Source organism: Mesoplodon densirostris, chromosome 8 (assembly GCF_025265405.1).
Source record: "Mesoplodon densirostris isolate mMesDen1 chromosome 8, mMesDen1 primary haplotype, whole genome shotgun sequence".
Classification (NCBI taxonomy): Eukaryota; Metazoa; Chordata; class Mammalia; order Artiodactyla; family Ziphiidae; genus Mesoplodon; species Mesoplodon densirostris.
The window spans coordinates 96,524,082-96,551,778 of NC_082668.1; the positions used below are offsets into that span (position 1 = coordinate 96,524,082).

The following is a 27,697-nucleotide window of genomic DNA, read 5'->3' on the forward strand; positions in this document are numbered from 1 at the left end:
AAGATAAATACTAACATGCTACATCTTTCATTAGAACAGGATTTGAAGTATCACTAGGTGGACCAATTCCTGCTTTGTTCTCTGCACTGACACGGAATTCGTAGGTGTTTCCTTCTTGCAGTCCTGTTACTTTGCATCTGAGATCAGAAACTGGAGTCTTTGTTGCTCTCACCCATCGCAAGCCTTTCTTCTCTCTCCTTTCTACATGATACCCTGTGATCTCACTGCCACCATCATCAACTGGTCTTTTCCAACTGACAGTGGCAGTGTTTTTAGTGACATTGGACACCTCTGGTTTTCCAGGGGGGCCAGGTGGACCTGAAAAGAAAGCAAATTTATGAGAAATCTATGATTTCCTAAATTCTGCTGCAAATGCTTACATGTCAATTCCTTTATATGTTCTACGTACCAAATCTGTCTACCATCTTGACAGGTTCGGACTGTACGGGTTCCCCTTTGCCATACTGGTTTACAGCTGAGACCCGGAAGAGGTACTCATTTCCCTGGATAAGTTTGGTTGCCACATGCCTGCAAGACTGAATATCTTCGGCAACCACTGTCCACAAAAGTCGGCTGGTTTCTCTCTTTTCAAGAACATAAGACTTAATTGGTGAGCCGCCATCTTCTAAGGGAGGTGTCCATGTAAGCGTTGCTTTTTCAGCAGAAACATTACTGACTTCGATCGGACCTGGGGGACCAGGTACATCGAGGACTGTCACCTTCACGTACTCCTCCTTTGTGCCAAAAGCATTGGTAGCAGTGATGGTGTATTCACCAGCATCTTTTCTAGTGGCATACTTGATAGCAAGCATGGAAGATGTTGGGGTTGAAGTTATCTGAATGATGTCTGATGGTCTGATGTCTTTTCCTGCCCTGGACCAACTTGACTTTGGAAGAGGCTTGCCGAGAATGCTAATGGCATTCAAAACAATGGTGTCATCTGCTTTAACTGTTAGCCCATCCTTTATTGTGGGATCAAGGACAATGGTTGGTGCCTCTGCAAAGAAAAAAAGAACATTTTAATCAGAAAAGGAAGGACGCTTAATTTACTATCGTTTATGTGCATAAAAAGTAAAATAGGGCTTCCCTGGTGGCGCAGTGGTTGAGAGTCCGCCTGCCGATGCAGGGGACACGGGTTTGTGCCCCGGTCTGGGAGGATCCCACATGCCGCGGAGCGGCTGGGCCCGTGAGCCATGGCCGCTGAGCCTGCGCGTCCGGAGCCTGTGCTCCGCAACGGGGGAGGCCACAACAGTGGGAGGCCCGCGTACCACAAAAAAAAAAAAAAAAAAAAAAAAAAAAGTAAAATAGACCTACCATATTCATCCTTGCAAATAATGGTTCCTGTACTTTCTGATGGAGCACTGATAGCACCTGCTGTATTCTTTGCTCTAATTCTGAATTCATATTTTCCACCCTCAACAAGGTCAGTAACAGTAAAGGCACAATCTGGGACATTAACATGGTTGGCTTTCATCCAAGATTTAGAGGGAAGATCTCGCTTCTCCACTATGTATCCAGTCAACTTATGACCACCATCATATTTGGGTTCAGTCCAAATGAGAGTCACTGAATTCCTTGTTACATTAATAACCTCAGGTTTGCCAGGAGGATCTAAGATAAAGCAAAAAACAGACAAAGAAACCCAGTCAAACACACACCAATGTTCTCTTCATGAAGAAAATACACGTGGATTTTGCTTTGTATAATGACTTACCAATTGGATCAAGTGCCACAACTGGCTCTGATGGCAGGCTTGGCTTGCCTACTCCTGCTAAATTGATTGCCATAACTCGGAATTCATATTCCAGACCTTCAGTTAGTCCTGTCACTTTGAAGTCTTTCATCCTAACAGGAGTCTTGTTAGCCCTCTTCCACAAAAGGCTATTTCTTTCCTTGAACTCGATATGATACCCTACAAAAGATCCAGTGATGTGTCAGTTCACATAGAAAGTACAAATGTAGCCTGATTTTTAAATACATACATACACACACACATGCACGGAACAAGTAATCATTCTTGCTTGTATGTATACTTTTGTTACCTAGGCATAGAGCCATTTTTTCCTCTTGGAATAGACATTTATTGCACCTTCTATCAAAAAACTTTAACTTACAAAAATAGATATCATTAAGAAAGCCTTTATTAACTATTACATTAGGAGGTTTTCATTGAAATTAAGCATTAGCTTAATGAATTAGCTTAATGCTTCATGTACTGAATGCATAATGAACTGAAAAAAGGAAAATACATTTTTGTATGTGCAGATAGTGCTATAAATAAGGAGCACAGATTCAACTTGTTTTCAGGGAGGAAGATTTGGAAGAAATCTTAATGTAAACGCTGTAGGGTAAGAGCCAACTAAATACCTGTAATTGGAGAGCCTCCAGTTCTCCTGGGGTCAGTCCAAGTTAGAGATACGGAATCATGTCTGACATCCACAATATTGGGAGGTGGGGGAGCATCGGGCACATCTAGGAAAAAGTAGATAATGCAAGATTTATAATCAGGAATGTATTATAAATAAGCCAGAACCACGTTTTGCTTTATGTTTTCTGACCTTGAGACACTTACCAAATGGATGTCTAGCAACAATTGGCTCCGATTTCAGGCCCTCTCCTACACCGTATTTATTTTCGGCTCTGACCCTGAAGGTGTATTCCATACCCTCATGAAGTCTCATGACTCTAAAGGTGGTTTTCTGGACAGCTGAGGCACATGTCACCCACTTGTTGTTTACAGAATCTCTCTTCTCTAGGATATAGTTGGTGATCTCAGAACCTCCGTCGTCCTTTGGAGGACCCCACTTTAAGGTCATGGCTTCTGCTGTGACTTCGTCAAATTTGATCGGCCCGGTGGGGATGCCAGGCTTGCCAACAACTTTTATGGAGAGAGTTCCTTCCTTGGTGCCGGCAACATTCTTCAGTGTGATTGTGTATTTTCCAGCATCAGATTTTTGGCAGTAATTCACTAAAAGAGTTGTGTTAACTGCAGATGACTCGACACTGACCCTTGTGTCTGTTGCTAGAGGATCTTCTCCTTTCTTCCAGGACACGGATGGAGCTGGCTTGCCTTTTATGGGGATCTTAAGACGGAAGTTGCTGTTTTCTTTAGCCAAGTAGCACAAATCAGGAAGGTCCTTTAAGTCAAGGTCAGGAGCCACTGTAAAACAGCAGAGATAAGTTATTGTTATTTTTATTTATTATTTTTATTATTTATTTATTTATTTATTTTTTGTGGTACGCGGGCCTCTCACTGTTGTGGCTGCTCCCATTGCGGAGCACAGGCTCCGGACGCGCAGGCTCAGCGGCCATGGCTCACGGGCCCAGCCGCTCCGCGGCATGTCGGATCTTCCCGGACCAGGGCATGAACCCGTGTTCCCTGCATCGGCAGGTGGACTCTCAACCACTGCGCCACCAGGGAAGCCCTGTTGTTATTTTTAATGCCAGGCAGTTAATTTTTTCTGGTCGTTATAGTTTTTAAAGGATTTTTACATAAGCCAGTGAGTAGGGCTCAAGAGGGCACTTTTGATGACAAAGGGAAAATGGAGATGATGGCTGAAGGCTTACCGACATCATCCTTTGCCACAACAGTGATTTCACTTGGGGTCCCTTCTCCGTTTTCATTCTCAGCACTCACTCTGAAGGTGTATTCCTCCCCTTCAGTCAAATCTTTCATGGAATACTGTAAGTTTAGTGATTTCGTGACTCGTTGCCACTTATTTTCTTCAGTCAGGATATCAACGGCATATCCGATAATTCGACTCCCACCATCGCTGCGAGGCTTTTTCCAGCCTATTCTACAAGATGACTTGGTCACAGACATCACTTTAAGGTCCACAACTGGTCCAGGGGTTTCTAAAGCAAAGGAGAAACGATAAGTCTAAGCCCTGGATAACCAAGGTAAGATGTCACTCAAAATGATGGGATGGTAGCTTATTTGCTCACCGGAAGCTTTCACGGCATCACGTGTTTCACTGGGATCACCAATGCCGTACTCGTTTTCTGCAAACACCCTGAAGAAGTAGGATTTTCCTTCCTCCAAGTTAGAAACTCTGAAGCTTGTTTTGGAGCACTCCGCTGTCACGGTGGACCAGGACTTCCTCTCTGCGTCACGCTTTTCTACCACATAGTTTATGATGGGGCTTCCGCCGTCAATAATGGGAGGATCCCAGGTAACATAAGCAGAATCTTTGGATATTTCTTTGACAGTCACATTGACGGGTGGCCCAGGAGTATCTGAATAAATAGTGGGTAAATAAGAAATGAATATGTAAAAAATACATAGACTACATTTTAAACATATAATGATTGTTTTTTCAAGTGGACTTACCAAGCACTTTCACTACAATGGTATATTCTTTTTTACCACAGCTGTTCTTCAGAGTCAAGATATATTTTCCTGCATCATATTTGTTCACATTTTCACAGCGCAAGAAAGTGTCAAAGTCAGTTGACTTTATGTCCAGTCCAATCCTTTCTCTTAGATTGACATTTGGTTTAGACCAAGTTATACTGGGAGGTGGACGTCCTTTTACTGGTACATACAGTCTCATTGTAACTCCAGCACGTAATATGAGTGTTTTCCTCAAATCAGCATCAAGTTCTCCCTCAGGTGGAACTGTTTAATGTTGGAGTAAAGAGAGAATAATAATGGTCAAATGTATTTCCAAGAACTGGCCTGATCACTCCTAAAATATGTTTCTTTCCATAACTGATCTCTAGTTCTTTAGAAAATCCTTAATATAATCCTCAAAACTTTTGCCAACTATTTTATTTATTTATTTATTTATTTATTTATTTATTTATTGGCTGCATTGGGTCTTCGTTGCTGCGTGCAGGCTTTCTCTAGTTGTGGTGAGCGGGGGCTACTCTTTGTTGCGGAGCACAGGCTCTAGGCACGCAGGCTTCAGTAGTTGTGGCTCATGGGCTCTAGAGCGCAGGCTCAATAGTTGTGGCACATGGGCTTAGTTGCTCTGCGGCATGTGGGATCTTCCCCGACCAGGGCTCGAACCCGTGTCCCCTGCACTGCCAGGCAGATTCTTAACCACTGCGCCACCAGGGAAGTCCCGTTGCCAACGACTTTAAAACTCTGTAGCAATTATTGATCTTTCTATTTTCCAGTATCCTATAGGCGGACCCAAGTTTTCCCTGGAGGATCTGCATCTCATCTCATGAACCTTATATACTCTTAAACTCTTTGTACATTAAAAGTAGATGATTGGTTTTTGGCTTTCTTCCAGTGAAGGCACTCTGCTATATACTCTTCATTTCATTGTAGGAAAAAAAGTACACAGAGGGTGAAGTATAATACCAAGTAATTCAAAGTAAAAGAAGCGCTGGTTAGGGAGAATAAGTGAATAGAAGAAACGGTGAGACGAGAAATTAAGATGATGGAGAGCTTACCCATTATATACTTATGGAGGGGGGTAGATTAGAAGAGAAAATAAAAACCTAAGAATGATAAATAGCTCACTACTTAGTTTTAAAAAATCTTTTTATTCTCAGAATAAAATTCCTATATTCCATATTCTTTTGAAGACATGAAATTCTCATACTTGCATTCCATTTAGCTTATTATACAATACCATAAAGTACCAACCCAGCTCTCCTAAAATGTGTTGATACTTGTAGAGTTACCAACCCTAAAACTTATAAATAAATAAATCTACATAAGGGAGTTCCATACTCCCTCTTAAAATATGACTGATGAGAAGAGTTCTGTATATTTTTCCTGATAATACTTACTTAAAATGTCCTTGGGACAGTGTTTATCTGGCACATCGCTGGGGTCACTATATCCTATCTTATTAACGGCATACACGCGGAACTGATACTCTGTGTTTTCCATTAGGCCGGTAACCTCAAAGCGGGTATTCTGTAGCTTCTGTGGTAAATTGCACCTCACCCAGTTATCAGAATCAGCTCGTTTTACTTCAACAAGGTAACCAATGATAGGGCTACCACCGTCATAGGCTGGCTTGCCCCAAGATAGACTCACGGAGCTATGGGTTGTATCATATACTTTGGGAAAAGCTGGTGGACCAGGAGGATCTGAGGATAAATAATAACAGAAAATTTTCATTAAAACCTCATTCCCAGTTGTTGAATGTTGATTATAAGAGAGAATATTGGACTCTCTCATGAAAACTTACACAGAGGATCTTGGGCATAAGCAGCTTTGGATACGTCACTGGGTTTGCCTGGTCCAGCCTTATTTATAGCTGTAACTCGGAACTCATATTCCGTGCCTTCTTGGAGACCTGTTGCTTTTATCGTTCTTTCTATAATGGGTTTTCTGTTGACCTTAGTCCAGTTAATTGCCTGGGTTTCCCGCTTTTCAACCAAATAGCCAGTGATGGGGGAGCCACCATCATCTGCTGGTGGTTTCCAGCTTACTGTCATGTGATCTTTGGTTATGTTGCTAATAACAGGAGGATCACAGCGTCCGGGTGGGTCTGCAGAGATTGATTGACAAGTTAATGTCCCAGTCTAAAAGGTAATATTTAAAAAGTAAAATGAGTTATTTGTAGTGAGGTGGATGGACCTAGAGTCTGTCGTACAGAGTGAAGTAAGTCAGAAAGAGAAAAACAAATACCGTATGCTAACATATATATATGGAATCTTAAAAAAAATCGTTCTGAAGAATGCAGGGGCAGGACAGGAATAAAGACGCAGACGTAGAGAATGGACTTGAGGATACGGGGAGGGGGAAGGGTAAGCTGGGACGAAGTGAGAGAGTGGCATGGACATATATACACTACCAAATGTACAATAGATAGCTAGTGGGAAGCAGCCGCATAGCACAGGGAGATCAGCTCCGTGCTTTGTGACCACCTAGAGGGGTGGGATGGGGAGGTTGGGAGGGAGATGCAAGAGGGAGGGGATATGGGGATATATGTATATGTATAGCTGATTCACTTTGTTATACAGCAGAAACTAACACACCATTGTAAAGCAATTATACTCCAATAAGGATGTTTTAAAAAAAAAAGAGAAAAGCCTTAGGAAAATGTTCTTACCATATGGGTTTTTAGCAATTGCTGGTTCAGTTAAGATCGGGTCGCCCACTCCGTATTTATTTTCAGCACAAATTCGGAACTGATACTCATGGCCCTCTATCAGTTTCTCCACGCTGCAGCTGGTGATGGGCACAGTGGCAGAGACTTGTGCCCAGTTGGTTCTGCTCGTTTCACGTTTGTCAACAACATAGTTGGTGATTTCTGAGCCTCCATCTTCAAGAGGAGGTTCCCAAGAAAACATTGCACGATCTGAATACATTTTGTTGATTTTAACAGATGCTGGAGGACCTGGTTTATCTGAAAGGATAAGAAAGAAAAGTGAAGTCTTTCACTCACACATGTGAAATAGGGAATGAGTAGAGTGGAGGTCTGGAGAGCTGGGCTGCAGCCTTTGTGTTGTCATTAACTTCCTATACGACCTTGGAAGTTACTTAATTTTTCCAAATCTTAATTTCCTCATATCTAAAATTAGGTAACTGGAATATGTGATCTCTAGTGTTCTTTGCGGCTGTAAAACGCTGTTGTTCTGTGATGAGAATAATTCCTCGATGAAGAAAGATACATCGAGATAGGTATCTCTTCTCACCTATTTGTAAATTCTATGACATCACATTAACCAAAGTGGAACATGAGATTCTAGTGAAGTGCTTTAGTTACCTAACACTTTGAGCTTGATGGTGGCTGATTTGGAGCCACTTGCGTTTTCGGCAGTGATGGTATAGTCCCCTGAGTCTTTCCGATTCACGCTGAACAGCTCCAGGGTACACAGGTTCCGCTGCATGGCCATCTTGATGCCTTCCGATACTTTCAGCGGCGTCCCATCCTTCTTCCAAGAGACTGTGGGCATTGGTTTACCAAAAACAGTAGCATCCAGGCAAACATTAGTTCCAGCTTTCACAGTGAGCAAAGATTTCATAGCCACACTCAGGTCTATCCTGGGAGGAACTGGAAAGAAATAAGATTAAAGGATTTAATATATGCAAAGCTATATTATATAATGCTTACTGATAAAAGTGGGAAATTCATATGCTGTCTTTTTCAAGGTGGGATTTTTTTTAAAGTAACTTATTCATTATAAAAGAAATGCCGAAATTTGATAACACTGAAAGTATAAAGAAAAAAGTGAAGATCGCCCATCATTCCAGCATCCTTAAAGCTTCACTCTTATCATTTTGGTGCATTTCTTTGGCATCTTTTTTTTTTTTTTTTCTTTGCTGTACGCGGGCCTCTCACTGCTGTGGCCTCTCCCGTTGCGGAGCACAGGCTCCGGACATGCAGGCTCAGCGGCCATGGCTCACGGGCCCAGCCGCTCCGCGGCATGTGGGATCTTCCCGGACCGGGGCATGAAACCGTGTCCCCTGCATCGGCAGGTGGACTCTCAACCACTGCGCCACCAGGGAAGTCCTCTTTGGCATCTTTTTGTGCCTGTGCCTGTGTATGGTTAAAATTATGCGGTCCACACAGTTTTGTATCCTGTTTTTTAGTTTAGCATATTATTAAGATTCTCCATAATCATAATTTTTAGTGTCTGTATACAAAGTACCTATCATTTTACTTGTCCATATTTCCATAGGTGTAGATTTAGTTTTTTATTAGGAGAAATATACATTATGAGTGCTGGCCGCCTTTGCCTGTAATGTTCAACAGAATCTTACCATTTTCTGCCACGATAGTCACTGGATCAGAAGGTTCAGAAGGCTGGCTAATGTTTACCGCAGTCTTGGCAATTGCTCTAAATTGATACTGAGCATTCTCTTCTAGGCCAGTAGCTGTGTACTCTTCCTGGGGAATCTGGTGAGGTGAAGTATTACACCGTACCCACTTATCACCAGGAAGTTGGCAAGCTTCTACGAAATAGCCAGTAATTTTGCTGCCTCCATCATGCTTTGGACGGGCCCAGATGAGGGACACAGTACTCTTGGAAACATCAATAATTTCAGGCTTTCCAGGAGGATCTAAAACCAAAAGAGATATTCTCAGCATTTATCTTAACAGCAGAAATTTGAAACTCTGTGTTTCACAGTATCACCCAGAACATATTCCTGAATGGAAATAGTAACCTTCAGAAACTCCAAGATTTAAATGTGTCCTCATAATACTTAAAAAAAAAAAATTACTCACCAACTGGCGTTCTTGCAGTTACATATTCAGTTGGTTTGCTGGGTGGGCTGGCTCCAGCTTTATTTAAGGCATAGATTCTGAATGAATACTCAAGGCTTTCTACCAGGCCAGAACAGGGATATTCAGTTGACCGGACAGGGGAATCGTTAGCTTTCACCCAGAGCAAACTGTTTCTTTCTTTGCGTTCAATCAGGTAGCCGGTAATGGGGCTCCCTCCATCACTGTCTGGTCTATCCCACGCCACAAATATGCAGTCTTTGTTGACTTTAGTGACTCGTGCATTCTTGGGTTCACTGGGAACATCTGGAGATGAAGATCAGGGAAATATCAGTTTCTAGTCTAAGTAACAGACTAGAAAGAAAACACAATTTTTTTTTTTCTTCCGGAAAGAAACATACCAAATGGGAACTCAGCCAGCATCTTTGGAGACGTGAGAGGCTCTGAAATGCCAAATCGATTCTCAGCACGGACCCGGAAGATGTACTCTTGGCCTGGGATCAGTTTTCCAACCCTGCAGGAAGTTTTTGTCACTGAAGCTAGCGCTGTCACCCAGTCACCCCTGCTCACGTCACACTTCTCCAATATGTAATTGGTGACGTTACTGCCTCCGTCCTCCAGGGGGATGTGCCATGACAGGGAGCAAGCATCGGCATCTATGTCAGAAATGTCAAACGGAGGCTGAGGGGGTCCAGGAGCGTCTGCGTGAACCGAGAGGAAAGAAATATAAGAATAGGGATTTGACTGGAAAAAATGTTTCTGATACTCATATTTGGGTGGCCATTTGTCTAACACGTAACCTACCCATGACGATAACTTTGATTTTCTGAGTGTCTGTCCCAGAACTGTTTTCTGCAGTGAGGCTATAGTAACCGCTGTCTTTCCTAGTAACATCTTTTATGATCAGAACTGAAGAATTGTCTGCTTTATGTACTGCCAGGTGGCTGGATGTGACAACTTCATCTTCTCCTTTTTTCCATTTACAGATGGGTTGAGGCTTTCCATACACATGGGCTTCAATTCGGAGTTTCTTCCCAGCTTTGATAATAATTTGCTCTGGCATAAGGATCTTGGGTGGCACTAAAAGTAAGATGAAGATACATTAATTTGGCAGGGAGGTTAAATTTCCTCTGGTGGGGAACTATACTAGTGCTTTTCAAATTGTGGATTGCAACCCATTAGTGGGTTCAAATTAATGTTTGCATTACTGCTAATACTTTTTAAAGAGAATGGGATTGAAATGAATTGAGAATATCTGAGGCCAGCACACATGATAAGAATGGGTGTTGCTCTAAGAAACTTTTTCTAAGTCATATATATGTATGTGTGCCCTGTGTCATGATTTAAGGTGTATTTACTACCTGTTGTGGGTCCAGATGTTTCCAAACCACTGTTCTCTACTATATTTCAAGTATTTCTGGAACTAGATTCTTCAGGGATAAACATCTACATGTCAAAAGAAAATCCTCATAAACTTTTATCCCATGGAAAATGACTCTGACTACTTACACAGCTGTGCTTTGGCTTCATACTCTCCCTCAGCTTCTCTTGGCAAACTGACTCCAACGGCATTTCTGGCCGCTACCCTAAATTTGTATTTCTTTCCTTCCTTGAGGCCGGTGACTACAAGGCTGAGGTCTTTCACCACCGAGTACTCTATCCAGCGGCCTGCAGGCAGCTCTTCTTCTCTGTAACTAACGATGTAGCCATCCACCTTAGCGCCTCCATCGCGCAGGGGAGGTAACCAGGCTAACGCAGCGCTGTTCTTTGTCATTTCAGTAACTTCTAGTTTCCTGGGGGGATCCGGCTCACCTAGAAGAAAAAAGCACCCAGGTAACCTAATCCATCCCTTTGGAAATATGCATGTTTTCATATGCCACTTGCTTCAAAGTATATGGAAACTATGGTTCGGGATGTTGAAAGTAAAAAGGACACGGATGAGTCAGATCAAAAGTCTTCAGTGAGTGAGTTAGATATTTATTTGTACTGTTTCGGTTTCTACAAGTGAAGGCCCTTTCATTAGTGGAGTAAAATGTTTCGGTATCTTGATTTTGCTGAGGTTGGGGACTGGAGTTAAAAGGAGGGAGAAAGGATGTAACTTACTTAGAGGATCTGTTGCGAGCACTGGTTTGGGGATGTCTGTTGGGACGCCGGGGCCGTACTCATTGACAGCAGTTACTCTGAAGAAATACTCAGTCCCAGGGACAAGATTGGTGACGTGGAAGGTCGTTTTCTTGACTTCCGGGGTGACTGTCGACCACGTCTTTCTATCTGCCTCACGTTTCTGCACAATGTAATGTGTCACTTGTCTCCCACCATCGTTCTCGGGAGGGGCCCAGGAAACGTGGCATGATGTTTTAGTGACATCCGAAACTTTTAAATCAGACACAGGTCCAGGAGTATCTGTGAAGGACGACAAAATCATATATACGAGTCCCCTCAGCCTCCTTATTAACCAAGGCATTTTTGAAGGGGAGGAAGACGCTTGTTTATAACCCACCTAATACTCTGACATTCACGAACACGGCCTTTTCTCCTGCCAGGTTCACAAGCGTCAAGGAATATTTTCCTGAGTCATCACGGGTAGAATTTGGGATGACGAGGAAGGCCATAGTATCAACCAGATCAACTTGTCCCTTTCTGACCACGTTATCAATACCCACTTTTCGCCAAGTGACCTTAGGGGCTGGTCGCCCTCTCACTATGGCAAATAGTCGAATAGGGCATCCTGCTCTCACTGTGACCAGTTTTCTCATGCTGGCGTCCAAATCAATCTCCGGAGGTTCTGCAGATGACACGAAAGTCGTCAGTTGACTTCAGAATGTGGGGAACTCATGTGAGAAGTGAAACATGAATGAATCAAGTGATAACATAGGGCCTCACCTAGGATTTCTTTAGGTTTAATAGCGTCCTTTAGTTCTGCAGGGCGCCCAATGCCAACTTGGTTTTGGGCACAAACCCTGAACTCATATTCCTGGTTTTCATCCAAGCTGGTCACGGTAAATTCCATGCGAATGAGTTGCGCTGCAGCACTACACCTTTTCCAGCCTTCATCAGGTGATGTATCTGGTCTCTTTGGTCTCATTTCCACAACATATCCAATGATTGGTGCGCCACCGTCATACACCGGTTTTCCCCACCCAAGAGTTATGGAACTTTTGGTTGTATCAACCACTTTTAGATTGGTCGGTGGACCAGGTGGTTCTGAAAGTAAATTATATAAGGATAAATTTACACATGGTTAACAACTACTAGTGATACGTTAATGAGTAATTCTATATAGTCCATCCTTAATTAACCACAGATAGTACATTCAATTTCTCAATTACTCAGTCCTCCTTATTTTCCTTCATAAAATTAGAATCTACCATTGTTTGTACATTTTAGGCGATTTGGTAAAAGATCTATTTGGAAAACTACTGGCTAAGATCAGTTTCGATGCCGTGGATTTAACTTATTTGTCTAATACCTCTGTGCCTGAGATTAAGAGTTGGTGTAATACCAGAAAAAGCAAGAACATCATACCTATGGGGTCTTTTGCCACCACTGGCCTTGATGGCAAGCTTGGTTCTCCAATTCCAACTTCATTTTCTGCCTTGACACGGAACTGATATTCATGTCCTGGGAAGAGATTCTGTACTTTCAGACGTCTCTCAGGGATCGCACTCTTGTTGACAGGGACCCATCGTATTGAATGTTTTTCCTTTTTCTCCAAATAGTATCCTGTGATGGACTTTCCACCATCATATTCAGGTGGCGTCCAAACCACAGTCATCTCTTCTTTGCTTACTTTAGTGATTTCTGGGGCGTCAGGGCGACCAGGTCTATCATATTTGGTTTTTGCAATGACTGGTTTACTTTCTGTTGGAGGCCCTGTGCCTATTTTATTTTCTGCACGGACTCTGAAAATATATTCATTCCCTTCTATGAGACGTGTTACTGTAGTACCAGGTGTTAAGATAGTAGCAGAAAAGGTAGACCAAACCATTCTCTTGCTCTCACATTTTTCTAAAATATAATTTTGGATTTCACAGCCACCATCGTCCTCTGGTGGATCCCAGCGAAGAGAACACCTATCACTACACACATCAACAATTTTCAGGTTTCTTATAGGCCCAGGCTTATCTAAAACATTGACAGTGGCAAAGGCCACAAAACTGCCAGCTGTGTTAGTTGCTGTAATTACATATTTACCACCATCACTTCGCTTTGCTTTAGTAAGAGAAAATTTAGATGAATCACCACTGGTAGCAATCTTGACCCTTGGTGATCTTGTTAAGTCTGTCGCGTCTTTGTCCTTGGTCCATGAAACTTCTGGAAATGGCTTGCCTCTAACACCTGCCTCAAGTCGAATGGTGTCCCCTGCTTTGACAGTTAGCACACCACTTAATTTCAGATCAAGTACTGGTTTCTGCAAGTCTTCCTTTACAACAACTTCCTCTGTCTTCACCCAGTCACTTTCCCCACCTTCATTCTTCGTTTGCACTCTGAACTCATAAATCTGGTTTTCAACACATTTGTCAACCATGTAGTGGGTTTCTTTAATGCTTCCTTTATGCACTCTTTCCCAGTCATCAGAGCCCTTCAGCTTCCTTTCAACGTGATATGATAGATTTGGGCTACCACCATCATAATCAGGCCGCCTCCATTTTAGGTAGACAAATGTCTTTCCTTTATCTGCAATATGAAGGTTTTCAGGCTCACCTGGTCTATCAATAGGGTTAATAGCCAGAATTGGGGTTTTTGTTTCAGTGGTTGGCCCAACACCTACTTTATTCTCTGCACAAACTCGGAAATAGTATTCATTGTTGGCTAAAAGGTTGGCCTTGATTGATCGCTTAGTGACATCTGAAGCAACAATTGACCAGCCTTTCTGGTTTGGTTTGCGATATTCCACTATGAAGTTTGTTATTTCTGAGCCACCGTTATCTAGAGGGTTTTCCCAAGAAATTGTACAGTTCTCTTTGGTTACGTTGCTGATCTTTAAATTCTGGCAAGGTCCAGGTCTGTCAAGGACATTAACGATAGCAGAACCTTGGGCATGTCCACTGCTGTTCTTAGCTGAGATGATATACTTGCCATGATCAGCTCTAACAGCTTCTTTAATTTGCAACTCAGCACGAGGTAGATCGTGAATTAGGTCAACCCGCTTTTCTCGGGCCAATACTTTGCCTTCCTTGGACCAAGTTATGTCTGGTTGAGGTCGGCCTTTGACCCGAGCAAGAATGCGGATAGTTTGGCCCACTCTAACGGTAATAACATCACGACAGGTAACATCAAGTTCTACTTCTGGAGGATGAAGGATGTCCTTTGCAATCACAGATTCTGCTAGTTCTCTTGGCTCTCCCTCTCCCACAATATTAGCTGCCTTTATACGGAATCTGTACTCATTTCCTTCAATTAGTCCAGGTACCCTAAAGGCACATTGCCTGATGAGTTCATCTTTATTAATCCTGCTCCACTGTGTTGCTCCAGCTTTCTGACATTCCACCACATAGCCCAGAATGGGGCTACCACCATCACTGAGAGGCTTTGTCCACACCAGGTCAGCTGTTTCTCTGGTCTTGTCTTTCAGCTTAGGATTAATAGGTGGTCCAGGTGGTTTGATGGGCCGGCAAGCTTTTATTGGATCAGAACTTGGGGACGGATTGCTTAGTCCTGCAAGATTCTCAGCAGAAACTCTAAACTCATATGTATTTCCCTCATAGAGTCCAGTCACTCTAAACTTCATGTCCACTAGAGGGGTTTTGTTGACCCTCATCCATTTGCCTGTTACTTCTCGACGTTCCACATAGTAACCAGTTATTGGACTGCCACCATCAGATTTTGGCAGAGTCCAAGACACTGTTGCAGCATTTTCAGTAATGTCAGTAACTACTGGTTTACCAGGAGGAGATGGAGGACTAAACTTATGTTTAGCAACAGTAGGTATGGAGTCAAGGGGAGGGCCAACGCCAATCTTATTCTCTGCTTTCACTTGGAAGACATATTCACAGCCCTTCTGCAGATGTAGGACTTTCAGCTTTGTCTTACTGCTTCCTGAAGAGACAACACCCCATGTGTCTTTCTTTGTGTCTTTTTTCTCAACAATATAATTTATCACAGGGCTTCCTCCATCATCCTTAGGTGGCTGCCATGAGATAGTCATATGTTCAGGGGTAACTTCCAGAATATTAATAGGGCCTGTTGGTGGACCAGGAACATCAAGAACAGTAAGATGTACAGACACTGTTTTGGTGCCAGCTGCATTGGAAACTGTGATCTGATATTCCCCAGTGTCTCTCCTTAAGCAGTTCTTAATGGTGAGTACTGATGAGAAGTTGTCAGTTTCAACTGTATAGTGTTCATCTGTTTTAATCTCATTCCCATCGGTTGTCCACTTTGCAGTAGGAACAGGTACACCTCTTATAATGGCAGGGAATCTGACTGTAGTTCCAGCTTTTACCACAAGGCCTTCAATTAATTTCACATCCAGCTCCACAGATGGAGGCACTGGAAAGGAAACATGAGGAAATTAGATTTTGATTTTCACAATATGAATAATTTAAAAAAGAAAGAAAATAATTCCAATCAAAAAATTACCTAGTTTTTCTTGACATTCTATTGGGATAGTTGTGTCAGGAAGACCAAGACCCACAATGTTTTCAGCTTTTACACGGAAGCTATAGGTCTTCCCTTGTTGTAATCCAGTAACAACACACTCTAAGTTTGTCACAGTCTTGAACTTAATCCAGTCTTGGGTGCCCTCTTCTTGATATTCCACCAAATATCCAGTGATTGGAGAGCCACCATCACGATCTGGCTTATTCCAAACAAGGGAGACTTCAGTCTTGTCAACATCTACATGGTGTAGGTTCTTGGGTGGCCCTGGAGGATCTTTAAGAAGAAGAAGTTATGATGAATAAACAATCTTCTCAAAACAGTAAAACAGTACTTTTGTATCCAAAGAGAGCAACTTACATAGGGGATCCAGAGCCTTGATGGGCTTAGATGTTTCTACAAAAGGACCATGTCCATACTGGTTCTCAGCAGCTACTCGGAAGAGATACTGATTGCCTTCAGTAAGATGTTTAGCATAGTAGCTCTTTTTCTTTGATGTAGTTGAAAGAGGTGACCACTGGGCACTGGCAACATCTCTCCTCTCAACCACATAATTTGTAATAACAGAACCACCATCATCCAGTGGTTCCTTCCAAGTAAGGTAACAAGAATCTTTCCTAATTTCACTGACTTCCAGATCTCTAGGTGGCCCAGGCTTATCTGAAAAGTGTTAAGTAATGCAGTTATATAAGTGATTTAATCCAGATAAGAACTCAAAATGTATTTAGAGTTACTTTTATACGCTATTGCATTAAGTACATCACAAGTACTAAAATTCTTACCTAATACAAGTACTTTTACGGAGACAGTTTTTGAACCAGCTGGATTCTCCACTGTTAAGGAATAAATTCCACCATCTTCATGGGCAGCATTACAAATTTCAAGCTTGCTACCAACTGGAGTAACATCAATTCTTGCTTTAATTGGAGCCTCTCTGTCTTCTTTTTTCCAAGTTACTTTTGGGAATGGCACTCCTTTGATGACGGCACTAAGTCTTAGAGTATCACCAACCCTTATGTTTTGTTCTCTTGCCATGTTGGCATCAAGAATCAACTCAGGGGGTTCTAGAGTAAACAGAACAGTACTTACAAATTTGTTTTGTTAATATATTTTACACTTAAGCATAGACAATGAAACCTGTCTTCCTTGCAAAGGCAGCTGAGAACATTATACTCACCGAGTCTGTCTTTTACTAGCACTGGCTCGGGAACATGAGCTGGATCTGATTCACTGGCTACATTGACTGCTCTTACTCTGAACTTATAGGATTGACCATCCCGAAGACCAGTGACTTTATAGTTAGTTTCAGGACATGACTCAGGAGCGTGATTGGCTCTTTTCCATTCTTCATCTCCAACTTTCTGGTATTCAACAATATAACCCAGAATCTTGCTCCCACCATCATGACGTGGTGGCTGCCAGGTTAGATCAACTGAATTATGTGTTGTACCTATTGCTTCAGGATTAATAGGTGGACTTGGTTTCCCTACATAATAAAAGAGAAAACCAAAAAGGAGTTAGAATATAGCTGAAAACAAAGTTGGATAAAATGAAAGCCGAAAGAATGCTTTAGTACTATACCAATTGGATCTTTAGCAAAGACTGGTTTGGATGGTGGGCTTGGGTCTCCAATACCAATTTGGTTTTCTGCAGAAACCCGGAATTCATACTGACACCCTTCTAGAAGATCAGGAACCGTAAATTTAGTGTATGGATGGATAGGCTCTTTGGTAACTCTAGCCCATCGTTTAGACATAGTTTCCCTCTTTTCCAGGATGTAGTTTGTGATGGGCTTTCCTCCATCATTTGGCTTGTTCCAGGTGACTAATGCAGAGTCTTTGGTAACTTCTTTAACAATTGGCTGGTCAGGTGCATCAGGAACCCCTATAACAAACATTAGCAAAATATGTTAGGAACTTAATTCTTCCCGTTAACAATATCAAACATTGAATCACTGAAAAGAAATATGATGCATACTGAAACGATCTTTGGCTTTCATTGAATCAGATACCAGAGGATCACTTATTCCATACAGATTTTCAGCATGTATCCGGAAAATATAATCTTTTCCTTCAAGCAGTTTAGAAACTTTGCATGTTGTTTTAGCACTTGCAGATGTCACAGGCATCCAAACCTCTTTGCCCACTTCCTTCTTCTCAATAATATAATTAGTAATTTCACTGCCTCCGTCATCTAAAGGTGGCTTCCAAGAGATAACCATGTAATCTTTGGTCACCGCATCAAAAACAACTGGTCCTACTGGTGGTCCAGGACGGTCTGAGGAAAAAAAAAAAATCACACCACAAAATGTTATTTCCACTTCTGCTTTGGAAAGAACAGAATGTCTCTAATTCTTGCTAAATAATACTTACCAACGACATTAACTTGACAGAAACCTTTCCTGGAGCCTGTACTGTTCTCCACAACCACACAGTATTTGCCAGAATCTGAATGCTTGGCCTTGAGCTTCTCTAGAGCAAGTGTTGTTGGCGAGGTCTTTATATGAGTGCGATCATCTTCTAGCACATCAACTTCATCTTTGAACCAAGTAACCTTAGGCTTTGGTTTGCCTGAGTAACGGCCAGTGAGGGCAAAAGCTTCACCAACTCGAATCGTGAGTTTATCTCTGAAGTCAAGGTCAAGCATTGGAGGAGCTGAAATGTATAATTGTAAAGGAAAGTCAGTTTGATGTCTTAAGGTAAACCTATAAGTGTACACGTTTTCAAAGTGTAAGCTGCATTTGACACATACCTAGCTCATCCTTGCAAGTGATTGGCTTGGTGCAAAATGATGGTTTGCCTTGTCCAACAATATTGACGGCACTGACACGGTACTCATAGGTATCACCTTCTTTTAAGCCTTTCACAGTGTACTTCCTGCTAAGCAAGTTGTCATTTGTAACTTTATGGAACTTCTCAGTTCCAATGAGACGGCTTTCTAGGACATAGTTGATAATTTCGGATCCGCCATCATACTTAGGGGGATTCCAAGTCAAAGCAACAGAATCTTTAGTAACTTCTTTGACTTCTAGGTCTTCAGGACGCTCTGGTACAGCTGCAAGTGTGGAATGACAGTGAGACAAATGTCATGTTAAGAATGTAATAGAAAATGTAGTAAATAATGCTTTTTGAGGATTGCATTTAAACATTAAACTATTTGTTTTGATAAGTAACAAAAGAAATCTCAACATAAAATGAGTAGAGCTGAAAGGCACTCAATACAATCTAATTTCCAGATGAGGAACTAGAGGTTCATTGAGGCCAAATAATTCAGCAAAGTCCCCCAGAGTTGGTAGTTTTAATGCCTTTTAATTTATTTAAAAAAATGTTTTGGCCACGCCACACAGCCTGTGGGATCTTAGTTCCCTGAGCAGGGATTGAACCCGCCTGCCACCCCACCACACTGGAAGCTCAGAGTCCCAACCACTGGACTGCCAGGGAAGTCCCCAGAGTTGGTAGTTTTAGAGTTAGGAAAATACTTCATGTTCATGCCATTAAGTTGGAAATTAAAAAAAGAATCCATGTAGTATTACATGGGAGGATTTGAAGAATCATATATATTCCCACAATCTCTTTCACAGTCATGTTCAAATACTACCAACATCAGAGACTATGTATTTGCCTAATGAATGCTTGCCAAATGAATGAAATGTTTGGCATTTGTGTACCTACTTTGTCACTATAGTCTTCTATTAACTGAGTGAAGAAGTGACTAAAGATGAAATTGTTTTCAATTGTACTTACTTATTGGATCTCTTATGACAAGCGCATCTGTTGTCTCAACAAACGGGCCCATGCCAATACTATTTTCAGCTGCAATTCGGAAAAAGTAGGCTTCTCCTTGAATGAGACCCTGGACGGTGGCATTATGTCGGGTAACTGTGTATGTCACTGGGGTCCATGCTCTGTGGTCATCTTCCCGCTTTTCAATGACATAATTGGTGACTGGAGAGCCTCCATCATCTTCTGGAGAAAACCATGTCAGTTTGCAGGAGTCGTTGGTTAGGTTGTGAGACAGGAATGGTATTCCAACAGGACCTGGCACATCTGGAAATAAGAGGAAAAGGTTTTCAGTTGTTTGACATCAATGGACTGCTGGGCTCAATATTTGTTACCCTCTGTTTTTAAAAGGGAGACAAAAATGTTGTTATGGAAAGAGTGAGATTTTGTGTTTATTAATTGTTTTTCTTTCCTTGTGTCTATATTCAACCATATTTTTAAATGAAGTAGGTTTGCAGTAGTTACTGGTTGCCCCTGCTTTAGTAGAAACTGAAGGAACAGTTTTATACACACACACACACACACATATATATATATATATACACACACACATACATACATACATACATACACACACATATACATTTTTTATAGTAATTTGTGAGTCAGATAAGAGGGCAATATTGGGAGGAAAATGCACAGAAGGAGACAGGAGAGGGGTGAAGAGTGGCATGACTACTTTTGTGTCCAGTTTACTCTCCAGAGGGGAAAGGGGGAGAGAATTTTTTTCTGGGTGACCAGTGAATCTGAGCAGCACGGGAGACCCCAAATCTCAGAATGACCTTTGAGAGGTTTGGAATTTAACCTGGAAGTATACCAGTTCTTAAAGTAATAGCCATTGGACAGAAGACTGTTTAGGAGTTTGAAACAACCTAGAAGCTTGAAGGACCATTGCTCAATGAGATCTTTTTCCTCATGCCATTTTCATTAATGAAAGCAAAACCTGTTTTCATAATATTATGTTCAATAGAGAACTGGTTATTTTCACATAAAAACTGTGTGTTTGGAGTATGGTTGTGCCTAGAGATGTGCTGAGAGAGAGATCTAAGTGGGAGGGCTTCACTTTCTGAGCAAATCACTGGAGTGGAGCAGCCAGTGAGAGGCATGAACAAGGCTCGTAGAGTTCAACTCGATATTCAGTGGCTAGAAATGCAATATTGATAACCAAATATGACGCTTCTCTTCAATTAGAATACTGACACCTTCAAAGGGATTTTTGTCTTATTATAACTGACAGGTCCTATGATGTGAAAATGGTCAACCTTAGCAAACTGTTAAACATTCATGGACGTTTGCAGGAAAGCTGCTTTTATGAAAACTATATAATAACATAGTAAATGCTTATGGTGGCATGTTATATAAAAAGGCAGCACATAAGACTTTATAGTAGGAGTACAGCCATATAAAATATGGATAGGATAAAAAAAAGGAGGGGGCCTCCCTGGTGGCGCAGTGGTTAAGAGTCCGCCTGCCGATGCAGGGGATACGGGTTCGTGCCCCGGTCTGGGAGGATCCCATATGCCGCGGAGCGGCTGGGCCCGTGAGCCATGGCCGCTGGGCCTGTGCTCCGCAACGGGAGAGGCCACAACAGTGAGAGGCCCACATACCGCAAAAAGAAAAAAAAAAAAAAAAAAAAAAAAGGGGGCCTCCCTGGTGGCGCAGTGGTTGAGAGTCCGCCTGCCGATGCAGGGGATACGGGTTCGTGCCCCGGTCTGGGAGGATCCCATATGCCGCGGAGCGGCTGGGCCCGTGAGCCATGGCCGCTGAGCCTGCGCGTCCGGAGCCTGCGCGTCCGGAGCCTGTGCTCCGCAACGGGGGAGGCCACAACAGTGAGAGGCCCGCATACCGCAAAAAAAAAAAAAAAAAAAAAAAAAAAAAGGAGGAAATTTAAAAAAATGCTAATGGTGGTCAATGGGATTGTGGGTGATTTTTCTTATTTTCCAAAATATTTGTAACATGGTTTTTTAAAAAAATAATATAGCTTTATTGTAGATGAAATAAAGTGTTATTTTTTAAAGACACGTGGACAAATTGAAAGTTGTTACCTAATACATCAACGATAATTGTCTTCTTTCTTTCCCCCCCTGCATTTTTGGCAAGAAGAGCATAGATGCCTTGGTGGTTCCTCTGGCAATTCTTGATGACCATGGATGAGCTAATGGCTGTGGTCTCAATGGTGGCCTCTTGAGGTAAAGCTCTTTCATTCATACTCCAGGTAACGGTTGGAGGAGGCTTGCCAGATACATAGGCGATGATCCGAATCACCCCTCCAGCATGGACCACAATTCTGTCTCTGACGCTGGCATCTAACTGAAGGTCAGGTAATACTGGAAAACAATTGAAAATAACAAATGTGCTTTTCATTTCCAATCCAAAATGCAAATATTGATAAAATAATAGAAATATTAGTAAGTACCAATTCTGTCCTTCATTTCAATGGCATCTGTGACTTCTCCAGGTTCTCCGATGCCGGCAATGTTGACTGCTCTAACTCTAAATTTGTAGAATGCTCCTTCTTTTAATCCTGTCACAACAAGTTTTGTTCCTCTCACTTCTTTTTCTTTAGCCTAGGGAAAAATCACAAGCATTTTATAATTAGAATACAGTAGTCCTTTCTTATCCATGGTTTTGTTTTCTGTGTTCATTTACTTGAAGTCAACGGAAACCTAAAAGTATTAAATGGAAAACAATTCCACAAATAAACAATTCATCAGTTTTAAACTGCGTTCCATTCTGAGTAACGTAATGAAATCTCGGGCCATCCTGCTCCATCCCTGCCTGGGAAGTGAACTATCCCTTTGTCCATCATATTCACACTGTATATGCTACCTGCCCATTAATGAAGAAAAAACATAGTATATATAGAGAGAGCTCAGTACTATCCATGGTTTCAGGCATCCACTGGGGTCTTGGAATATATCCCTTGGGAATCAGGGGGAGGACTACTGTAGTTTTTTGTTTTAATAGCTTTCCAAAGCATAGCAACAGCATATTTACTCTCTTTGGGAAAATTGTTGCCAATTTAGGTTCTAGGGATCAGATATTACAGGTAAATACTGAATGGAAGGGATTATGTTTTAAAATATTGTCAAGTGATTGAAAAAAAACTGTACTGTTTCCTTGTTCCATCCTTTTATATATATATAGGTACATTTTATTATATAATTTGATAAAATAGGTTCTTTTTTTGAATTTTATTTTATTATATAGCAGGTTCTCATTAGTTATCTATTTTATACATGTTAGTGTATACATGTCAATCCCAATCTCCCAGTTCATCCCACCACCCCCACCCCACCCCCGGCCACTTGCTTTCCCCTCTTGGTGTCCATTCGTTTGTTTTCTACATCTGTGTCTCTATTTCTGCCTTGCAAACTGGTTCATCTGTACCATTTTTCTGGATTCCACATATATGCATCACTTATTCTATCTTTTCAGGCTTTATAGCCAAAAGATAAGTTAACAATAACATGACTTAACTTTTGATTAGGTTTTTTGACCTAAGAGATGTTTTGATTATCAATTAAGTTATATGTTATTTTTCTGATTTCTTAATAAAAAAATACAGATAGGAGTTAATGGGATTGAGAATAACTACTAAATACTCAGTTTATTCATAGTACATTTCCATAATGCCAAGTGTTAGCTACCTTTTCCCATTCTTCTTTTCCTTCTTCTTTATATTCAACGATGTATCCCATTATTTTGGATCCACCATCTTTTAGTGGGGGAGACCACTCCAAATCCGCAGATGATTTAGTCCAGTCTGTGACTTTGGGAAATGGAGGTCCAGGAGGGGCTGGAAAGAACCAGTATGCATTAGTATTCTTGACTTTTCCATGGCACTTTTGCGGGGTGGGGGGAGGAAAAAGAATGGTTTTAAGGCTTACCAGTGGGATCTCTAGCAGTCACTGGGTCTGATGGCAGACTTGCTGGACCCACACCAGCAGCATTGATTGCGTATACCCGGAACTGATAATCAGAACTTTCAATAAGACCAGTCACTTTATAAGAAACACCCAAAGTCATGGTTTTGATAGGATCTCGGTTAACTCTCTTCCATCTCTTTGAAGTGGTGTCTTTCATTTCTAGCCAGTATCCTGTCACAGGAGAGCCTCCATCGTATTCTGGCTCTTCCCAGTTGACAGTCATGGAGTTTCGAGTCACACTGCTAACTGTTGGTTTATCTGGTGCTCCAGGGACAGCTGTGACAAAAATCACAGTGATTTATAAGAAATTTTGAAAAACACAAATAAGAATGACTTTGAATGTGAAACATGTCCGACTTACAGAAGAGGTTTCTTGCTGTTTCTGGTTCACTGTCAAGAGGTTCCCCAATGCCATATTTATTCTGGGCCATGATTCGGAATACATATTCATGGTCTTCTAGCAATTTTGGAATTGTGTACGTGCACTCTTTAGGTTCACTGGAGACATGCACCCATGTCTTCCTGTTAGCTTCTCTTTTCTCAATTACGTAGTTTGTAATCTTAGACCCACCATCATCTTTAGGTGGAAGCCAAGATAATGTCATTTGATCTGCTGAAATAGATTCGAACTTTATTGGTCCCACTGGAGGGCCAGGGCGACCTAAAATGGTTTTAAAAAAGAAAACTTTATTAGGAGAATGATCTTAAAGACAGATATTACGTTTATGGACAGAAAATCATGTAGTTTTAATAAAACCATGTAATCTTTACCAAGGACATTCAGCCTCATTTCCTTTGATGCTGTTCCCAGATTATTCACAGCTGTGATGGTATATAAGGCAGTGTCGCTCCTACGAGACTGTGGAATAACTAGAGTGCAGGTATCATCCACCACCAGTTTGTTGACATGGGTGTCGTAGACAACAGGTTCTTTGTTATCAGGCTTCTTTGGAGGAGCTTTAAACCAGGTTAGTGTTGGGAATGGCACACCTTTAATTTTGGCCACAATGCTAACATCAGTTCCTTCTTCAACCTCTATGAATTCTTTTAGCTCAATTGAAGGTGGGCCTAGATTATTAAAAAAAAAAAAAGTTGTCATTAGGAACATAAAACAAACACTGAAGGATCGAAAGTAGAATTCACAGTGATGATAAAGTTATTTGATCTACTATAAGCAGGCTTTATAGCCCTACCTAACATAAAGAACAGATCTGTCTTCAGCTAATTTATACCAGTTTAGGGAACAGGCATATGTGGTCATCATCCTTTATTGATCTACATGTGGCTATGTATCAGCTACTGTCTCTCTCTTACCTGGCATCATTATGATTGTAGATATTGAAAAAGGGCAGAGAGAAGTGAAACTATAGTATCTTAGACTTGGGAGTTCTTTCATGATATTCCCTAATATTTATGCAGAGTTAATGAGGGGACCTACTTTGTTCGTTCTGAGATGAATTCCCCCTTTAAGAAATATAACTAACTGCTAGTAGAGGCAAAGCAATTTTCCATTTTTCATGAATTTAGTATAAGAATATGCACAGGGAGTAGTGACTACAGCTTTCCTATATTTAGAAGAGAGAACTAACAAATACACAGCAGTAATGATGATAACAATAATGAGAGGAAGAATTATTACCATATTTGTGTGGATATTTTATCTTTTTTTTTTTTTTTTTTTTTTGCTATACGCGGGCCTCTCACTGTTGTGGCCCCTCCCATTGTAGAGCACAGGCTCTGCATGCGCAGGCTCAGCGGCCATGGCTCACGGGCCCAGCCGCTCCGTGGCATGTGGGATCCTCCCGGACCGGGGCACAAACCCATTTCCCCTGCATCGGCAGGCGGACTCTCAACCACTGCGCCACCAGGGAAGCCCTATCTCTTAAAGTAGATATATCTTTTTCTCAAATAGAGAAAATCATGTAGTTTTAATAAAACCACGTAACCTTTACCAAGGACGTTCAGTCTCATTTCCTTTGATGCTGTTCCCAGATTATTCATGGCTGTGATGGTATATAAGTTTCTACTTAAGAAAAAGAAACTCGATTGTGAAGATAAATGGGTCTCAACAGTTGCTAAGCAAATAACTGGTTACTTTCTGCCCTTTTTGAGGAGCATGCAGAGGAACTGTTTTAACTTCTGGTAAGTAAAACAGCCTGCCATGGAGAAAAATTAGAGTAAGGAAATTCCAAACAGTATCTCCTTTCAGTAAAGGAAAGGTAATATGTAAGGAAATATGATAATTCTGTGGAAGTTGAGGGCTTGAGTGATTGGGTAATGGGCCCACGTCCAGACTCAACCCATGGTAGCTTCTGATGTACAGAGACATCTCTTTTTATTTTGGACTGTTCTTGAGTATCTAGGAAGGCATTCACGAAGAGGACATTCTCTGATAGATAACGCATTGGTACTTACATGTCTGGTCTTTGACAGTCGTGGGGCCAACAGTGGCTGAAGGTTTGCTGACTCCTGCGGCATTGACAGCTTTGACTCTGAATTCATATTCCCCACCCTCTACCAGGTCTTCCACCGTAAACTCCAGTTCTTCCACATCGCGCTTATTGCACTGTTTCCATGCTTCTTTCTTTGTCCCAGTAGGATCCCACGCAAGGCACTCAACAATATAGTGGGTGACCGGGGAGCCCCCATCATTCTTTGGGGGTTTCCATGACAGGTGTACTGTGTTCTTTGTTATGAGGCCAATCTTGAGTTTAATAGGGGGATCAGGAGGATCTTTAAAAATAGTTAAAGAAAGTATTAATCATTATTTATAACAATATATTTCAAGTTTAGGAAGCTACTTTAATCTTAGACTTAAAAACTTACATATTGGATCTCTGGCAGTGGTCCTCTGAATGGTTTCCACGGGAGCACCAATACCAAAACGGTTTTGTGCCCGCACGCGGAAGAAGTATTCCTGTTCAGAGATGAGGTCAGGAACTACAAATGAAGTGCTTCCACAGTTTGGATTGACTTTAGTCCAAGCTTTTCCATCAATAGTCCTCTTCTCAATAACATAGCCTTTGATCCTGTCTCCTCCATCATCATCCGGCATCTTCCATGTAAGCCTGCAACTACCCCTTGTGATGTCACTGACTTTCAGATCTTTGGGTGGCCCTGGTGCATCTGTTGGATGCAAATCACAATATAAACAGTGGTGCCTTGTTTAAAATAATTTGTTCTTATTCCATAATAACTTTTAAAGTCTTTCTTACCCATGACTTTAACTCTGCAATTTGCAGTCTTTTGTCCTGCTTTGTTCTTGGCTGTGATGCTGTATTTGCCTGAATGAGATCGTTTACATTCCGGAATAATAATTACGGATGAGTTTTCAGCAGTCTCCAGCTGTACAAAGAAAATAGCAGTCATACACTGAATGAAATAATAGCAGTATTGAAGTCAATCCGATTCTGAATCACTTCAGTTTTTTGTTTTTTTTTTACCTGTGCATCTTCAGGTATGTCATGAACCCCATCCTATTAGAAAAGAAGATAGTCAGTTATAGTGTAAATATTCCTTAGAGTGAGTCAATGGGAGATGCAGAGAATTATAATTTTCTTACCTTCATTGCCTTCTTTGCCTTTCCATCAAATTCCCAAGATGATTTTGGTGTTGGGCGTCCCTTGATGACAGCAGGAATCCTAATCTGTGTGCCAGCTTGACAAATCAGACAGTCTTGTGCTCCAATGTCAATGAAAATTTCTGGTACCTCTGTAATACCATGGATAATATAACAGGATTTAGCTCACCTTTTTCAAAAAAGTAATTGACATGTCTTCAACAAATGAATCAATTTCATAATAAGATCAAAAGATGAATACATAAATGGATTAAGGACTAGTACCTTGAATATCAGTGGCAGGGATCTCTCCAGTTGTATCACTTGGTTCAGATTCACCAGCTTCATTGACAGCTTTCACTCGGAATCTGTACTTCCTGAGCTCTTTCAAATTCGGCACCACACATTCACAGGTAGTTAGAAGTTTGTCTGGTTCGTTTACGCTTTTCCAGTCAGTAGTACCTTCTTCTTGCATTTCTACAATGTATCCTTTGATCGGACTGCCACCATCTTTGGCTGGAGGTTTCCATGCTAGTGAGATGCTTGACTTTGTTTTATCTTTGACCTCTGGGCGAGAAGGTGGCCCAGGTGGATCTAATAAAAAAATAAAAAATAAAAAAATCAGATTTTGAAGCCAGTGGGATGATAGATTTATATACTATAAGAATGTTTTACTATACCTGATCATATCTT

At 41.4% G+C, this 27,697-nt stretch overlaps 1 protein-coding gene across 5 annotated transcripts in view; it reads right to left on the reverse strand.

Moving 5' to 3' along the window:
• TTN (titin) overlaps window positions 1-27,697 on the reverse strand; it is a 283,231-nt gene that overhangs the window by 49,561 nt on the left and 205,973 nt on the right. For all 5 annotated transcript variants that reach the window (XM_060105903.1, XM_060105901.1, XM_060105902.1 and 2 more), the window contains 43 exons: window positions 27,290-27,598; window positions 27,008-27,156; window positions 26,889-26,921; window positions 26,661-26,790; window positions 26,272-26,571; window positions 25,861-26,178; window positions 24,217-24,513; window positions 23,807-24,106; window positions 23,407-23,721; window positions 23,167-23,315; window positions 21,933-22,083; window positions 21,562-21,843; window positions 19,481-19,783; window positions 18,489-18,791; window positions 18,110-18,391; window positions 17,715-18,014; window positions 17,319-17,621; window positions 16,915-17,223; window positions 16,520-16,801; window positions 16,098-16,397; window positions 15,720-16,013; window positions 12,663-15,629; window positions 12,021-12,341; window positions 11,638-11,922; window positions 11,241-11,540; window positions 10,647-10,949; window positions 9,942-10,217; window positions 9,539-9,838; window positions 9,141-9,443; window positions 8,675-8,974; window positions 7,677-7,964; window positions 7,020-7,316; window positions 6,153-6,455; window positions 5,746-6,051; window positions 4,331-4,618; window positions 3,946-4,236; window positions 3,568-3,855; window positions 2,573-3,160; window positions 2,368-2,472; window positions 1,715-1,912; window positions 1,315-1,611; window positions 410-997; window positions 16-318 (listed from right to left, as the gene is read on the reverse strand). In XM_060105903.1, the coding sequence (XP_059961886.1) occupies window positions 16-318; window positions 410-997; window positions 1,315-1,611; window positions 1,715-1,912; window positions 2,368-2,472; window positions 2,573-3,160; window positions 3,568-3,855; window positions 3,946-4,236; window positions 4,331-4,618; window positions 5,746-6,051; window positions 6,153-6,455; window positions 7,020-7,316; window positions 7,677-7,964; window positions 8,675-8,974; window positions 9,141-9,443; window positions 9,539-9,838; window positions 9,942-10,217; window positions 10,647-10,949; window positions 11,241-11,540; window positions 11,638-11,922; window positions 12,021-12,341; window positions 12,663-15,629; window positions 15,720-16,013; window positions 16,098-16,397; window positions 16,520-16,801; window positions 16,915-17,223; window positions 17,319-17,621; window positions 17,715-18,014; window positions 18,110-18,391; window positions 18,489-18,791; window positions 19,481-19,783; window positions 21,562-21,843; window positions 21,933-22,083; window positions 23,167-23,315; window positions 23,407-23,721; window positions 23,807-24,106; window positions 24,217-24,513; window positions 25,861-26,178; window positions 26,272-26,571; window positions 26,661-26,790; window positions 26,889-26,921; window positions 27,008-27,156; window positions 27,290-27,598 (14,904 nt within the window). The remainder of the gene's footprint in view (window positions 1-15; window positions 319-409; window positions 998-1,314; window positions 1,612-1,714; window positions 1,913-2,367; window positions 2,473-2,572; window positions 3,161-3,567; window positions 3,856-3,945; window positions 4,237-4,330; window positions 4,619-5,745; window positions 6,052-6,152; window positions 6,456-7,019; window positions 7,317-7,676; window positions 7,965-8,674; window positions 8,975-9,140; window positions 9,444-9,538; window positions 9,839-9,941; window positions 10,218-10,646; window positions 10,950-11,240; window positions 11,541-11,637; window positions 11,923-12,020; window positions 12,342-12,662; window positions 15,630-15,719; window positions 16,014-16,097; window positions 16,398-16,519; window positions 16,802-16,914; window positions 17,224-17,318; window positions 17,622-17,714; window positions 18,015-18,109; window positions 18,392-18,488; window positions 18,792-19,480; window positions 19,784-21,561; window positions 21,844-21,932; window positions 22,084-23,166; window positions 23,316-23,406; window positions 23,722-23,806; window positions 24,107-24,216; window positions 24,514-25,860; window positions 26,179-26,271; window positions 26,572-26,660; window positions 26,791-26,888; window positions 26,922-27,007; window positions 27,157-27,289; window positions 27,599-27,697) is intronic.